This window comes from Takifugu rubripes, chromosome 8 (genome assembly GCF_901000725.2).
Source record: "Takifugu rubripes chromosome 8, fTakRub1.2, whole genome shotgun sequence".
In the NCBI taxonomy this organism is placed as follows: domain Eukaryota; kingdom Metazoa; phylum Chordata; class Actinopteri; order Tetraodontiformes; family Tetraodontidae; genus Takifugu; species Takifugu rubripes.
Genome location: NC_042292.1, coordinates 14999055 through 15015180, shown reverse-complemented (window position 1 = coordinate 15015180; position 16126 = coordinate 14999055). Strand labels below are relative to the sequence as shown.

The following is a 16126-nucleotide window of genomic DNA, read 5'->3' as shown; positions in this document are numbered from 1 at the left end:
CAACACCAGCCACATAATATTCTCCTCTCCATTTCTGCCCAACCCTCTTTGCAGATGTACCGTCGGCGTCCCACTAATGTACATTTAAGGTGGCATTAAATTATTCCTCGGTATCCGTGTCCTCGTTTGACTCCATCCTATGTGGAACGCGGTGTGCAGACAAAAAAGAAAATCCCGTGGGTACCACCGGATGTGCGCGCTGAATAAATGAAATAGCTGGTGGTGCGACAGTGCACACAAAGTCCCACGCACAGGTGTAATTTCCAGGAGCCAGTCTTCTCCTGGGTGGGGGGGGGTGTCCATGCATGCATGCGAGAGGTGTGATGATCCCACAAACTTAAAAATATTTTTTAAAAACAGACACGAGGTGACATTTTCTCTGCAAGTTTTACCAGCTTTGTGGGGACATAGATGGTTTTTAAAACAGTGGAGACTCAAAAAAAACTGTGCACGTGTACGTGAGTTATGCAAAGGCCTTTTGCAGTGTGTGTGTGTGCGCGCGCGCGTGCAAAAATCAAACGCAAGTTTGAAATCCCATTCAAAACGCACACTATCCGACGGCGCTGGACCATTCTGAGAACACTGGCGTGCGCGTGTGTGCGTTTCTCACGCAGTTTCTCTTCCCTTTCAGAGAAACAGCTGCACGTTGCAGAATTTCCTGCCTGTGTGAGAAATACTGCAGATTGACCACAGCAGCAGACTTTCTTGGAATCCTCTGTTGATACTTTTCAATCTTTAATGACCTCTTCTCCGTTTGGCCACGGGTTGGCCTCTCGGAGCCACGCGCGCGGGCGCACACACACACAGGCAGCATTGATCAGCTGTGGAAAGTTTGCATGTGGGCCACGTATGCTCGTCTGTGAGAACAAGCCGCCTCATCTGCTGCGGTTCTTTGCACACATCGACTGTGCGGTGAACCAACGTGCACGCTGCAGGAGCAGGACAAAGCACGTGGCGAGCGCTGAGTAGGCCACCAAAGAGGGTTCCGGTCCCACAGCTGAGGCCCGGGACTCGATACCGCTCCCATTCCAAAGAACATCTACTTTCGTTTTGGCGCTCTTTCCTGTGAAGCCAGACCGCTGAGCTGTGGCGAAAGGCGCAAACATGATCAACATGCAGCCGCTGAATTCTCAATTCAAGGGCGGTGTTGCCATCTGCAGGCGAAAAGGCCGAACTTCCCGTTTCCATGGCAACTGCGTCGATGCAGGGACTCCCTGGCAACAGCATTGGGAGTCCTCTCAGCAAGTGTCAATCACGGAATGAGGAGCGACGTCGGGGAGGTGAAAATAAAACCATTAGCGCGTGAGAGACAGAGTTGTGGGTCAGGGGAGACATCAGAGACAAAGGATGACGCTCATCCGTATGTTTGCTGTCATGGTAACCACTGATGAAAGCGTTCGGTGACTGGCGAGAACTTTTGTATAATAGCACACCTCTGTGCTGCTAATGGTTAGCCTGAGCCAGGGCTGGCACTTAGCGAGGAGCAGAGAAGGAGATGGCCACTGTTGTAGTTATGATTCTGTTATGATTAGTTATGATGATGATGGTTGTAGTTATGATTCTGTTATGATTAGTTATGATGATGATGGTCACTGTTGTAGTTATGATTCTGTTATGATTAGTTATGATGATGATGGTTGTAGTTATGATTCTGTTATGATTAGTTATGATGATGATGGTCACTGTTGTAGTTATGATTCTGTTATGATTAGTTATGATGATGATGGCCACTGTTGTAGTTATGATTCTGTTATGATTAGTTATGATGATGATGGCCACTGTTGTAGTTATGATTCTGTTATGATTAGTTATGATGATGATGGCCACTGTTGTAGTTATGATTCTGTTATGATTAGTTACGATGATGATGGCCACTGTTGTAGTTATGATTCTGTTATGATTAGTTACGATGATGATGGTCACTGTTGTAGTTATGATTCTGTTATGATTAGTTACGATGATGATGGCCACTGTTGTAGTTATGATTCTGTTATGATTAGTTATGATGATGATGGCCACTGTTGTAGTTATGATTCTGTTATGATTAGTTATGATGATGATGGCCACTGTTGTAGTTATGATTCTGTTATGATTAGTTATGATGATGATGGCCACTGTTGTAGTTATGATTCTGTTATGATTAGTTATGATGATGATGGTCACTGTTGTAGTTATGATTCTGTTATGATTAGTTACGATGATGATGGCCACTGTTGTAGTTATGATTCTGTTATGATTAGTTACGATGATGATGGCCACTGTTGTAGTTATGATTCTGTTATGATTAGTTACGATGATGATGGCCACTGTTGTAGTTATGATTCTGTTATGATTAGTTATGATGATGATGGCCACTGTTGTAGTTATGATTCTGTTATGATTAGTTATGATGATGATGGCCACTGTTGTAGTTATGATTCTGTTATGATTAGTTACGATGATGATGGCCACTGTTGTAGTTATGATTCTGTTATGATTAGTTACGATGATGATGGTCACTGTTGTAGTTATGATTCTGTTATGATTAGTTACGATGATGATGGCCACTGTTGTAGTTATGATTCTGTTATGATTAGTTACGATGATGATGGTCACTGTTGTAGTTATGATTCTGTTATGATTAGTTACGATGATGATGGTCACTGTTGTAGTTATTATTCTGTTATGATTAGTTACGATGATGATGGTCACTGTTGTAGTTATGATTCTGTTATGATTAGTTATGATGATGATGGTCACTGTTGTAGTTATGATTCTGTTATGATTAGTTACGATGATGATGGTCACTGTTGTAGTTATGATTCTGAGGACACCTGGGGTGTGACTGAAGGACAGGAAGTCAGGAGAGTTCACCCGAATGTGAAGGGTTGTCCACAGCTGGTTTTAATGGCAGCATTGCTAGTGAAGTTGCTAGCCGTACTAAGATCACTCAAGCACAATTAACATATAAACACATATTCAAACTATGGCCTCTAGACATTCATTGGATTTTAACCTCTCAGGGACAATTTAACCACCACTGACATTATCGGTGGCGTCCCCCAGGGCTCAGTCATGGGTGCGCTTCTGTTCAGTTAATAATGCCAAACAGAAAATGCTGAAATGTCTGAGCAACAATAAGGCAGAAATTCTGGTTGAAAGCGAGTTTCCTTCCACTTTAGCTGTCCTGCTGTCGACAGGCAAAGGAGACACTTCAGACACCCACATTCTACAGAATTCATCCCATTTTTTTCTTTTTTACATTCAACGGAAAGCCAATTTCCCCTGCATTCTGCGCAATTATGAAAGCTTTTATCTGCTTCATCATAAATTTATAGTTGTGTTCATGTGCGGCCGGTTCTTGAGAAGCACTTGGAGGGAACGGCCAACAACATCACACTATCCTCTCCAAAAACTCGGCGTCCTTGGTGGCGACGATGGGCTGGCAGCAGCCGATGCAGACGTATCTGAGGACCCACAGGTAGACGCCTCCCGATAGGGTGACGGTCAGGCCCAGCAGCAGGAAACTGAGCAGCATGCTGGTAGAGGAGTAAACGAAGTCCTGGCTGGCCGTGTGGGCTGCGAGCAGAAAAAGGGCACAGAGATGAAACAGAAACCTTTTCCATGAGCCACAATCTGAATCCCGTTCTGTCATTATTGATTCCAGATCAGGGATTGTACGTTCTTCAGCCGAGTCGGAGGAAACCACGATCCCCACTCCTGGAGGGGTTTTAGTTTCAACCTCCACCTCCAAAGCTGGGAGGACTTGTTGCATTTGTAGAAATGCCAAATTCAGAAATTAGCCGATCTTCTTCGCCCCCCCCCCCCAAAGTGAGGATCATAGAAGTCGCAGAGCAGGCTGAGCATTTACACTAGCGGAGAGCAGCGCATGTATGTAGCAACCTTTTGTGAGACTATGGCGCTATTATTAGTCGCTAGGCACCTTGGCTGAGGTGTAGAATGAGCAACAGACTGAGAAGGAGGATTTTATGAACAGCAGCCATCTTGGTCACGGAGGATTTTCCCTGGGAAAAAGACACAGGCATGAAAAATGCATGCAATTAGTCACAATTATGTGATGTTTTTCCTGTCAGAGAGCTGAAAATGAACAAGGATGGCAAATTTCTGGAGTTGATTTTTGACTGGTGGGGCAAAGTTAGCTCGAATGGCATTTTAAGTTGCCAGGACGGTTCATGTATCAAAGGTTTCCCTGTAAATAGTCATCATAAAACATTTTCATTTGAGATAGTCGTCCCAAAGATGTTAAAATTCTTTGGCCACCCAATTAGCAAAACGATGCCTCGTGTAGCAGCAACATCAAAGGTGATTTTATTCTAATTACCTATACAGTTGAAGTTATCTACAGTTGTTCTCCGAGAGTTATTTCGCACCATTTCGGACAGTCAAGATTTAAAAAAAGATACCGAAAAGAAGAACTGAGACATTACAACATGGAAGAATTCAGGTACAGATGCCGGAGCTTCATCTAACGGGCAAAACCAACATCAGAGAAACAACAAAGAGAAACGACAAACTGCTCTCCCTGTTGACAACTCACACAGCATGACAGGATCCTTCTGGGGTTCCAACCCTACAACCTGTGTCGCACCTTAGAGGAAAAGACCACAAACGCGGGGGATAATCCAGAGGACTGAGGCGCTCATGTGAGAGGTTTTGCTGCCAGCATCTGTACAAGTGGCACAGAGATGCAGAAAAGGTCTCCTTTCACCATCTGCCCCCGCTTTCCGCCTGGACCAATCTCAGTGGTGAAGTGAGGAGCACACCAAAGAGGTAGAGAGAGGGAGATGGAGAGGAAGAGAAGGAGAGGGAGAGTGAGGAGAAAGAGAGAGGAGAGAGAGAGGAGAGGAGAAGAGAGAGGAGAGAGAGAGAAGAGAAGAGAGAGATAGGAGCACTCTCACCTCTTATTTCATCACTCTGTCAACATTTAAATTAGAAGCCCATTTCAGGGCAATGTGCCTGGCTCCCTCTAGTGGTAGACAGAGGCATGAGCAGGAGTAAGGAGTTGTTCAGTTGAAGGGGATTTTCGGATTTCTCTAAAAGTAAATCTATTCATACTAATACTTCAGTGTAAAACAACAGAAAAAAATCACTACTATGTTTAAAATAGTTCATTAGAGTGGATAAAAACCCTATTTTGCTTCTTGATTTCAAAGACACCGGCCAGCTAAATTTTATGGGTGACATCACAGTTTAAAAGATGCAGTTTCACTCAGGGTGTCAAAAAGCCCCTTTATTTTTTAATATTTATCAAATACAAATGATGCCAAAGCAGCTGCTAATAGAGCATAGTTGTACATCAAACCCTGCATCAAGTACTGCTGCATCGTGTTTTGCTGGCTAAAAAGTGTTGGAATAAATTTATTCTTCCATTTATATGTTGTTTGTTCTTCATACAGTGAGAATACGTTGGTAGAATTCAGTCAATTGTAATGTTTAAAAAGTGCTCAGTATAATTTTTTTTTAAAAGACAGTTTATAAAAATGTTTTTTTTTTTCATTTCCAGGCACATCACACACATCTCCTCCTCCCTCCTGCCAACTCAGCGCCTGGGTTTGAGTGAGGAGCAGCCCGAACATCCACCGAGCCCTCGCTCCTTCCTGCTGTAGTTGAACTGGGGCAGGACCAGGACGCTGTTGTCCGGCTCATGATTGGCGCCCGCGGCATCGGCTGTCGCGCTCTCCTCTTCCAGCGACATGATGCTCTTCACCAGGCATGTGATGGCCGCGTCGATGTTGGTGTCGTCCTGGAATGAGACAGAGAAAGATGATGGATTTACCTCCATGCTAAAACACAGGAGAAGTATTTGAAAAGGGATATTAGCATTGTAGCTTATGTAATAAGTAGCTGCTATTGGTTGGTAAGTGCATCAAGGATGAGGATCTTTGTCGCCCCCTGGTGGTAGACAGCGGCGGTACAGGTAATAAACCCCTCCCTCATTTCGGTCGGAATCGACTCATAGTAAAATTTGAATTCCTTTCTGATAAATTTTAGTATTGCTGAAGTGCTTAGGGCAGGAATAACTCAGTAAAACTTGGAAGCACTCACTTTTCCAGTGTTTACCTGGAAGAGTCTTTTATTTACAGAAAGGTTTTTCAAAAAGGTGTCATGAAATCAAACAAAGCTCCAAAATGCCTGCATCTCAAACCAGGCCGACTGAATAAGAGGATAAATAAATCTGTCAAACAATTACAATTTTCAATCAGATGGACCACGTGGTTGCTGTGAATTCGTTTCGATGATTGAATATAATTCATTTTTAATCTATATTAAATGCGTTACCAGAGACGCTGCCTTAAAACTCTCAATCAGGTTAATCGAGATTCCTTAATGCATTATTTTTGCATTATTAATGCATTATTTTTGGCAGCCCTAATAAAATCTAATAAAGCAACCAGAACATAGGAGTCACGCTGGTTCGCTGTCTCCTAGCTTGTCTTAGTAGATAAACATGCCATTTACTATTTCTAATTTTAGATTTGGCCAACAAATGCCCCCTGGTGGCTGCAGACAGCTGATTGATGCCGTTGATGTTTAAATAATTGATAAACATTGCCTCAAATGGTCACTTCAGGCTGAGTGAAGCTCAAATTAAAGGTGCACAGGACATTTCTTAAGGTAAAAGGGACAAATTGTGGATATTTTTGTCAGCAAATAAAGCGAAGACAGTCAGCTCTTGCCTTGGCAGAGGTTTCGTACCAGCCGATGAACCCATACTCTCTGGAGAAACTCTCCAGTTTGGGCAGCTTTGGACAGAGTCCGTGGTCCCGCTGATCGCACTTGTTGGCCAACAGCACGGCGGGGACTGTCCTCCCGTTGCCGAGGGCGACCTAACCGCAGAAAAACGTAAAAATTCATGCCACCAGCGCCAGACTTTTATGTGTTATAACAGCCCTTCCTCCAGATTTACCTTCGAGTCCAGGTCGCCTTTCCACTTGAGGACAGCCTGAAACGTGGAGAGCCTGGTCATGTCGAAGACGACCAGGGCTCCTACGGCCTCTTTGTAGTAAACACGGGTCATGTTTCCATAGCGTTCCTGCCCTTTTGAAGACAAAAGAAAGTGAGTGTTCTTCCCTAAATGATCAATATGGCAACTGGCAATTAACACTAAGAAATATTAGGGGAAAAAAGTTATAAAATTTAGATAAATTCTGATTGTGTGTGCGTGTGTTCCTATATCTGTTACAAAGTGAGGACCAAAGTACAAATTTCACCTGCAAACTGAGGACATTGTTTTCAAAGGTGTGTAAGACAGTTAATGCCTGGTTTTCGGTTGGGTTTAAAGTTAATGTTAGCGTACACGTTCGTGGTAAGCTAAGACGGAGGGTAATACATTATCTCTATGAGGGTTTTTCTATGCTCTCAATAATATGAAAACAAGAACAAGTGTGTGGGGGAAGGTTTGAGTAATACTATTCAGCTGGTAACTTCTTTCACATGATTCTAATGTGGTGGCAAATGGGCATCTCACACACACACACACACACACACACACACACACACACACACACACGGCGAGAAAAGGACCATATGACTGGGGGGGGGGGGGGGGGGGGGGGGGGGGGGATCAGCTGATACAAGGAATCTCAGCCAATTTTGTGATACTGGGACCAGCGGGACATACTGGTCTAAGGTTTGTATGTGTGTCATATAAATGTAATCAGATTATCATGACCACCAGTTTGAATAAGTCCAATGTTTTATTTGTTCAGTTAAGGAAAATTTATGAGTTCAATAAAGAGAAAATGAAGTTGTTTCTTAGTCAGCAGCAGTAGGATCAATCAACATGGGAAGTTGTGGTTTATCACCTTTTTCTGTCTGCTAAGCTTTGTTTTTGCTGCCCGTCACCCCTGCGGTCAAACATAACAGCCCTTTTAAAAGTCCGCTTTCTCAGAAATGTTATCGGTATTTTCTGCTGCCCGAGAATCACTTTGATTAATTTTCCCGTGAAATTCATAAAGACAAATATGCAGAAACTAAACTTTCACTCACTTTCTCTTCCCACCAAATCTAAGAGGAAGTTATGGCTTATTTTAGAGAACAAAGAAATTGCCAAATGCGCGTATGTTTAGATTACTTGATTGTTTCATGACAGTCATCTTCATGGGACGATCACGCCTCGCTACACATTGACAAATGCCACAGTGACACAGACTGAACACAGAGTTTCTGACATATAACGCTGTGTGAGGTAACATCTCTTGAATACAGGGAGAATTTTACTATGCAAATACAGAAGATTAGCAAAGCATTTGTTTTTCTGACTTGTGGAGCAGACTTTCCCTTGTTTCGTCATTGACTGTGTGTAGCCAAACCTACCCCTGCCTAACACTACAGGTCCTTATCAGGGACATTTTGCTTTATTGGGTCTCATTGGTTACCATAAATTGATATTACAGCCACACTAGATGCCTAATAGTCAGTGGTAAGAAGTTTGTTCTGTATTTTTTGAGTTGTGCTTCTCAACAGCGACACCTGGCGACCCCATCAGCCGCTGGGATCCTGCTCAGGCACATCAAGAGCTACAAAGACGGATCTTAAATATTAGTGATAATAATTTCACGGTCCACTTCACATACAGTCTGAAATTTGAGGTCCAGCTTTATGGCTGCCTTCTGGTGGGTTTGGGTCGTAAAATTAGACTGTGCACACACACACACACACAGACACACACAGTATTTCACCGGCAATGTCCCACAGCTGCAGTCGCACCACCGTCTTGTGATCCCAATTGAGCACTTTGAGGGCGAAGTCTACTCCGATGGTGGCGCGGTAATGCTGGGAGAAAACCTGGTGCACGTATCGCGTAATGATGGAGGTCTTCCCGACGCCGATGTCGCCGATGACCAGAACTTTAAGCAGACGCTCGTGCTGCATCGCAAAAACTAAAAAGTTGAGCTGTTGATTTTGTGAGGTTCTTCTCGCAGGACGACTGGAACATCCTATCCTGGAAATGCCAGAATGGGAATCCGGTTATTTCATTGTTTGATCATCGCTCTACGGTCCCAAAACGCGCGGAGACGCACCGCTGGTGCAAGAGAAGTGCGGTTGTCCTGTGGTTTGTCTACACGTCTCGCAACACTGGCCACTCCCATTACCGTGCGGTCAGTTTTGGGGTCATGCCGAATAACAATTCTTCATTTTGAGTTTTATGTGAATGGATCTGAAGCTTTTCCTGACGTCACCTCGATCAGCGACACCCTAGCTTCTATTTTATTCTTCCATTTTAAGAATACTAACCAATACAACTCCGACGTCCTATGCCACGACGTAAGAAAAACGAAAGCAAACTTTATTGACGGCTTACTATTATCATATTATCTTGTTTCTGCAATCTGGATTGTCATTATTAGATGTCTTTTACAGGGTGTTGAGACTGAAGACATCAAGTATTCTGTGTTTATTCAATGAAACACCGACTCTCGAAATGCTCTATAACGGCGTCTGGCAGCGATTATCTTCCCCCAGCTTTTTTATATCCTTTAAAAAACCCTTCAAAATAATGTCCCAATCTAAAAAAAATAAATGTTAACAGGTAAAATAAGACATCTTTATTCCGGCGACGTTATAACCGACCACGTTACACACGTTAACTACATTTCCCGTCATGCAACTCTCGACTGCGTGGTGACGCAGGCTCGCGCTGACGCGGAAGCCTCCCTCTTTTTTTGCACTCAGAACAAAATTGAACATCGCTAATTGGAAAACATTGAACCAGCGGGCTTTTGTGTCGCGTCCCACTTTGATTTTAATGACTGCTGCTAAAAATAAAACAATCCTGAAACAAATATTGTAATTTGATGACTCATCTTTACCGCCGTGCTTCCCGTTGCGCCTCAACACGGTCGTGTTCGGTAGTGGTACTGATGCGGGATGAGTCAGGCTATATGATGCTGCCATTTCATCAGCAGCGAACCCGCACAAACACGCAGCAAAACACAGAAATGATACGGCGGGATTCCCCCTTGACAGCCAGCACCTTGTCCCGGTAAACGGACGCACAGTCGGCGTCGAACCCCGGCGCCAGAGAGGGAGACACCCGTCTGGTTCGCACCACCTCCGGACGCGGGTTTTTTGTTACCCCGCCAGCTTCGGTCGGGCCTGACATTAGCCAGGGCATCAGTGGTCTGGTCCGGGGCCTACTGCTTCATATTTCCTCACGTTTTTTAGGCTTTATCGGACGTACGCATCCATCTTTGGAGCATTCTGCCAGATCCGACGGTGCCATGGAGTCCGCATCAGCCTGATCTGGAGAGGTGCAACCATTCCGGACTGAACTCCACATCTGCTCCATGTAAGCTGACTTTAGCACGACATGTCTGTCATTTATAGCAGGAGCGGCTCTTCAAAACACACACACACACACACACGGGGGGGCCATTAAGAACCAAAGCTGCCGTAATTGGCCGGATTTGGACACATTTTTCCAGAGAAGCTGCGCGTCCGCGGTGCTTTCAGGGTAGATCCACCCGGGATGCCCTGAGCTGATACATCCGGTGTGAGGGCTCCACACTCGCCTTTCACCCCCCACGATGTTTTCACGCCATCAATCTAAAAGCAAAAAGTTGCCAACGCCACCGCTGCGTAAAGGTGAACCAAAAGGGGCTAATAATGCTAAAGCTAAGGCGCATGTAGCCACCCCCCCCCCCCCCCCCCATCCCCCCCAAAAAGAAAATCTGATTAAAACATCTGTTGACATCAAGTGACGAGAAAAGAGGATTTACTCTCCGTACCATGGCTGGAACACGCGCCGTGCACAACGGAGCAGAATGTGTCGGGACGGGGGGGTAACTGGCTGCAACGGGGGGGAATCGGTGCAAGTTCAGGCATTTTTTTAAAACAATATATATATTTTAATGTTTTTGACATCCGGCGAGTGCTGGTAAGGTGGTTTCGAGTGAATATCGACCACCCCCCCTCCCGTCTCTCTCTCCTATTCAGTCAGACAGACAGACGCAGACGGACAGACGGGCGCAGCGGAGACATGGAGGCGATCTGGCTCTATCAGTTCCGGCTGATCGTCATCGGGGACTCGACGGTGGGGAAGTCGTGCCTGATCCGCCGCTTCACGGAGGGCCGCTTCGCCCAGGTGTCGGACCCCACCGTCGGCGTGGATTTCTTCTCCAGGCTGGTGGAGATCGAACCGGGCAAACGGATCAAGCTGCAGATCTGGGACACGGCGGGCCAGGAGCGCTTCAGGTGCCTCTCTTGGCTTTAAAATGTCGTTTCTGCCCCCGCTCGTGATATTCCGAAGCCATCAGCTGATTCCGGGTGTCAAAAGTGACGCATTTGCTTTGCTAGCAGTCGTTACACAATTCGCTAGCCTCAAATTTGAGCTTTATTACCCTGTGTAAATATAGTCCGGTCCATTTTGACTTTAGTCAAAGATGCGGGCACTAAGGGGGTCCCTGGGGAAATCCCTTTTACTTGACTTCATGGAATTAAAATGGAAAACGACGCTACATTTGAAAGTGTTCCGGTTTAGTCCACCTGGACAGGTGTCTCCGGAGTCCTCTGGTTGTCCATCACTAACAGCGCTGAGGAGCCTGTCAGAACGTTTCTTTTGGACCATCAGCTGCATGAAAAAGGTTTTTTCTGAGGAAGCAGAACTTAAAGGGGGAGACAGTAACCCCCCCCCCCCCCCCCTTATAGAACTGAAATCCAGAGAAATTGATTTTTAAAAAGTGAAATCATTTTATTTTATTCGTGCGCACCACAGAAGACGAAGGTTAGTTCCAACTGTCGCCTCCCCGAGGCATCAAAACTTGTATTTCCGCAATTTATTTGCCGGCTCGGTGGAGAGAGCGGTTATTTAAATAAAGGTTTGAGGCGACTAGAGGCGTAATTTCTCCTGCAAACAGGTGAAAACGGAGAAAAAGTAAAACGATTTATTTTAAGTGGCTTCCTCGTCACCCGGAAACATCAGCTTTAGCACCCCCTGGTGGAAGGGTTCAGTACAGCCTGTAAGGGCCTCCGCTGTTTTTCTTAGGACGACTTGCTTTTATTTAGTGACCCCCCCCCTCCAGAACCACATAAAAAATAAATATATGGGGATTTTGTTTAACCCTGCTTGCTCATCTGAATCTTTCTGCTTCATTCCTGGTCAACAAACCTCAAAAAAAGCAAGCTTTAAATACAGTTTATGCTCAGGAAGTGGTTTACCTGTGGCTGCAGGTCCATCACCAGAGCTTACTACCGTAACTCCGTGGGCGGACTGCTCCTCTTCGACATCACCAACCGCCGCTCCTTCCAGAACGTCCACGACTGGCTGGAGGAGGCTCGCAGCCACGTCCAGCCGCACAGCATCGTCTTCCTGTTGGTGGGCCACAAGTGCGACCTGGAGGCCCAGCGCCAGGTGTGTATCGCAGCAGCACCCCAGGCCAGGTCCACTCGGGCGTAGAGCCTCGTTTCTGCCCCCCCAGCAGCGTAGCTGACCGTTGCTCGCTAACCAAGACTCTCTAATTAAACCCAAAGGGGACTAGCATGTTGCCGAGTCATCCGGGCGACAGACCCGTATTTCCCGCCCTCAACTCTCCGCTCTGCCCTCCCAGGTGACCCGCCAGGAAGCGGAGAAGTTGGCGGGGGCGTACGGCATGCGCTACGTGGAGACGTCCGCCCGCGACGCCATCAACGTGGAGCACGCCTTCACCGAGCTGACGAGAGACATCTTCGCCCAGGTGCGGTCCGGCGACATCATGATCCAGGAGGGCTGGGAGGGCGTGAAGAGCGGCTTCGTCCCCAACGTGGTGCACTCCTCGGAGGAAGTGACGAAGAGCGACCGCCGCTGCCTATGTTGATTCGCGAGAGGTCTCGCGGTCAAAGTGGTAAAGGAGGGCGCCGGACACGTTTAGAGGGGACGGTCACGAGGATCCGAGGCGTCGACCCCTCAACCGAACGGAACTGCTGGCAATGTTGCTGGAGACGATTATTTATCTTTATTCAACACCTCCTTTAGCTCAACGACATACATTACTCTCCAGAAAACATGTACAGCTAACCAGGCGGGACGCTAACATGTCCGCCCAGTTAAAATGGAGGTTTGCTGGAGGAAGCACCTTAGTAGTGATAATTCCCGAGTTTATAAGGGCGCTACATAAGCGCTCGACTATTTATTCCTTTACTCTGGAACAAGGAAGCCACAAAAACGCACGGACAGGAAGCCCCGAGGCGCCGGAACTCAAGAGGGTCAAATCTCACTCGCAAGTGGTTTCTGTGTACACGAAACTGTCTCACCACTCATTTATTACTTCAAAATGTACCGTCATACTCTGCGTATTTTTTAAGTAGCATAGTAACGCGGGTGTTTCCCGCAGCACCACGAGACACGCCCCGGACTTGGAGATGGTTTTTCATGCTGTACCCACAGACGGTTCCACCTTATCCTGTACAGGTAGCTAAAAACGATGCAGTCCGCTACAACAGCCCCGCTGAATGCTACCTTCAGGAGGAGATGCACTCTTCGAGGATGTTGGCTTGGTAACGTTCACCTGTTGTGCTCGTCTGCATTAAATTTAGCCGGACATGTAACGAAGCGCCTCCTGTTTTCATTCCCAGCTCATCACACCTGTTAGCATTAAAGCTAACAAAAGAGAAAACTCACAAAAGTGAACATCCAGAGTCGTGTCTTTGCCCAAATTCTCGCCCTTTACTTCATTATTCGTGTTAAACAGCGATAAATACGGATAGAACAGAGGGGAAAGACGTAGGAAGAGCAGGGGGAACACGTGATTGCGAGGCAAAAAAGGACGGATGTAGGGGGGAAAGGTCAAAGGTGAAATCTGTTACAGGTGAAAGGGGGTGGGGAAGGAAAACTGAGCGCCACAAGGAAAAAAAACACTGAAAATACAAAAAAATACCTCATCACCTTGGTTTTTGTGAACTTTTACTTGAAAAAATACTTTTAAAAAGTAATAAACAAAAACAAACAAACAGTGGATGACAGAGCTCGACCTCAGAGAGGGTGTTTTCAGAATAAAAGCTTAGAAAACTCTTATTTCAGACGTGCTCTGTGTGTCGAGCTCTGGGGAGAACGCGGGCTACCAGGGGTTCCTGTTATTTCGCCAGAGGATTCGCGCGTGTCGGGCTTAAGACTTGTTTGCTGATTTGAGCATGTTTTCTCTGCTCCTCCTCATCACGTCCCAGTTGTAGACCCGCGCCATCGCTGGGGGGGGCAGCAGGTTAAGAAAAATATAAAAAGATGTCCTGACAATGTTGAAAGCCCCTTGAAAATATCAATACACCAGAAAGATCTATTTCTACTTGGCACGAAGCGGTAGGCAAAGTCTGGGTGGAAGGATACTGACTTCAGTGGTGGTGATCTGGTTCTGCAGGAAATCAAGGTCACCGTTGAGAGTTTCTAGATTACGAGCTGCTGTTTGGAGGTTCTTCTCTAGGAGGGCGTGGGCTTCATCAATGTCGTACTCCAGCATGACATTAGCCTTCGAGGGAGGAAAATAAAACACAAAAGGCGGATTGAAGTTACAGCCTGGATGGCAGTAAAATCGGACGGTTTACGACAACCAGCGATCGTCTGATGCGGACTGACCCCCAACCATAGGCAGACTTTCTCGGTGGGTGGAACCGAGGCCTTGCAGAACACACTGTCAGCCAACATGAAGTGCGTCTCCATGGGTTCGGGGGATCCCTGGAAAAACAGGAAACTATAGAAAAGCACCTCCCACTCGCTGCTAAATGCTAATTCTCGACACAGAATGGCTAACCCTCAGCTTCTGGACCAAAGTGGAATTACACCACAACTCTGTTTTGTCCTTTTACAGTTTTGAGAGGCAAATTAATCTAAAAAATAGGTCTGAAAATACCTACACTCAAATGTACAACACAAAAACTATTAAATATTACCTGTCACAGGAACATTTACATACGTACTGCAGATAGAAAATTAAGTTAAAGCAGCTCTAAATGCATGTACTCACCTTTTTCTTCTGCATGTGTTGTACAATTTGTAGCGTCTGAGTGATTTGTGGGATCTGGTTTTTCAACCTACGTGACAAACACCGGTTCAAGACACACAGTCATCGAAAAATGGGGAAAATGTCCAACAATTACAGTTTTGAGAAGCACTCAGTCGTATTTTTTTAAAGGACTGTCTCATAAACGCAGCATTACCTGAGCTTCTTTTGCGACAGGTTGAGCTCCATGAACTTATATTTCTGGTGTTGTTCGTGCAGCCTCGTGATGACGGCTTCTGCCTTCTCGTTGCCCGGCTGTTTCATAAAGGACTCGACATCCTCCTGGAAAACCCCCAAGAGCCGTGAAAGCAATCCTGACACGACCCGATGCCAGAATTTCACGCAGAATGGTTCAATTCAAAACATTTAAGTTGATTTTATGTCAGTAGTGTCTAATAATCCCGATTAAATTTGGGTGTTGTTGCCATCCATCCATCCATCTGCCGTGCAATATTCTTGATAAAAGGATATTGAAGTGTGGCCAAAGTGAAGTTGATTTATGCATGCGTTGACTAAACTTGGCTTCAGCTGGCTCATAAAACAGCTCAGGAAAAGCAACATTTGCACTAACAGCTGACAGGCTCGGATGGAAGCGTGCTTCCTTGCATTTATGCGAAATGACCAATGGCAGCCCTTTAAATCAAAGCAACCGTAGCTAGCTAGGAAAGGCTTCCCTATCCGCACACGAAAACCCTGAAGAATAATGGAATTAAAGATGACAACAAGATACGGGCAACATAGGGGCATCGTAATGCCCTTACATGGACGTGAGCAGCCGCCCAGCCGGCACGATGAGCGAGTCAGCTCCCTTGCTAGCTTGGCTAACTAGCTCGGAGTAAGAATGACATACTCGGCACACACGACGACGTTACAGACGTGCGTGTTCAGCTGTACAGCATTATGGGGGGTCCTTATAAACTGAAACACCGGGCTTACGCACCAAAAATACAGCTTCTGGGATCCCGAGGTACTTTTTTTTAATCGCCTGAGGAGCATTGCTGTCGTCTGTGGTCGCCGCCATCTTGGAAAAAAGCTGCTAATTTCTTCCTCTCTTACTGACTGACAGAAGTTAGGATGTTACACTGCCCCTACCGGCCAGTGGCGGAAATAGCATCGACTGGCACCGACCGCTTTAAAACACAAACACATAAATAACAAAA

The 16126-nt window shown here is 45.9% G+C and overlaps 3 protein-coding genes across 3 annotated transcripts; 1 reads left to right on the top strand and 2 right to left on the bottom strand.

Annotated features, from left to right (window-relative positions):
* Positions 1 to 5205: 5205 nt before the first annotated feature.
* On the bottom strand, positions 5206 to 9037 carry LOC101072325 (ras-related protein Rab-38). The gene is made up of 4 exons (XM_003966856.3): positions 8682 to 9037; positions 6908 to 7038; positions 6678 to 6827; positions 5206 to 5743 (listed from the first exon to the last, which is right to left on the bottom strand). Exons 1-4 carry the CDS (start codon positions 8872 to 8874, stop codon positions 5540 to 5542), a joined length of 678 nt encoding a protein of 225 aa, XP_003966905.1. The 5' UTR covers positions 8875 to 9037; the 3' UTR covers positions 5206 to 5539.
* A 110-nt stretch (positions 9038 to 9147) lies between these two features.
* Positions 9148 to 13524, top strand: rab39bb (RAB39B, member RAS oncogene family b). The gene is made up of 5 exons (XM_003966844.3): positions 9148 to 9267; positions 10168 to 10291; positions 10939 to 11196; positions 12172 to 12352; positions 12549 to 13524. Exons 3-5 carry the CDS (start codon positions 10982 to 10984, stop codon positions 12792 to 12794), a joined length of 642 nt encoding a protein of 213 aa, XP_003966893.1. The 5' UTR covers positions 9148 to 9267; positions 10168 to 10291; positions 10939 to 10981; the 3' UTR covers positions 12795 to 13524.
* Positions 13525 to 13620: 96 nt separating this feature from the next.
* vbp1 (von Hippel-Lindau binding protein 1) lies at positions 13621 to 16058 on the bottom strand. The gene is made up of 6 exons (XM_003966843.3): positions 15907 to 16058; positions 15124 to 15248; positions 14931 to 14997; positions 14543 to 14641; positions 14297 to 14435; positions 13621 to 14158 (listed from the first exon to the last, which is right to left on the bottom strand). Exons 1-6 carry the CDS (start codon positions 15985 to 15987, stop codon positions 14082 to 14084), a joined length of 588 nt encoding a protein of 195 aa, XP_003966892.1. The 5' UTR covers positions 15988 to 16058; the 3' UTR covers positions 13621 to 14081.
* Positions 16059 to 16126: the final 68 nt, after the last annotated feature.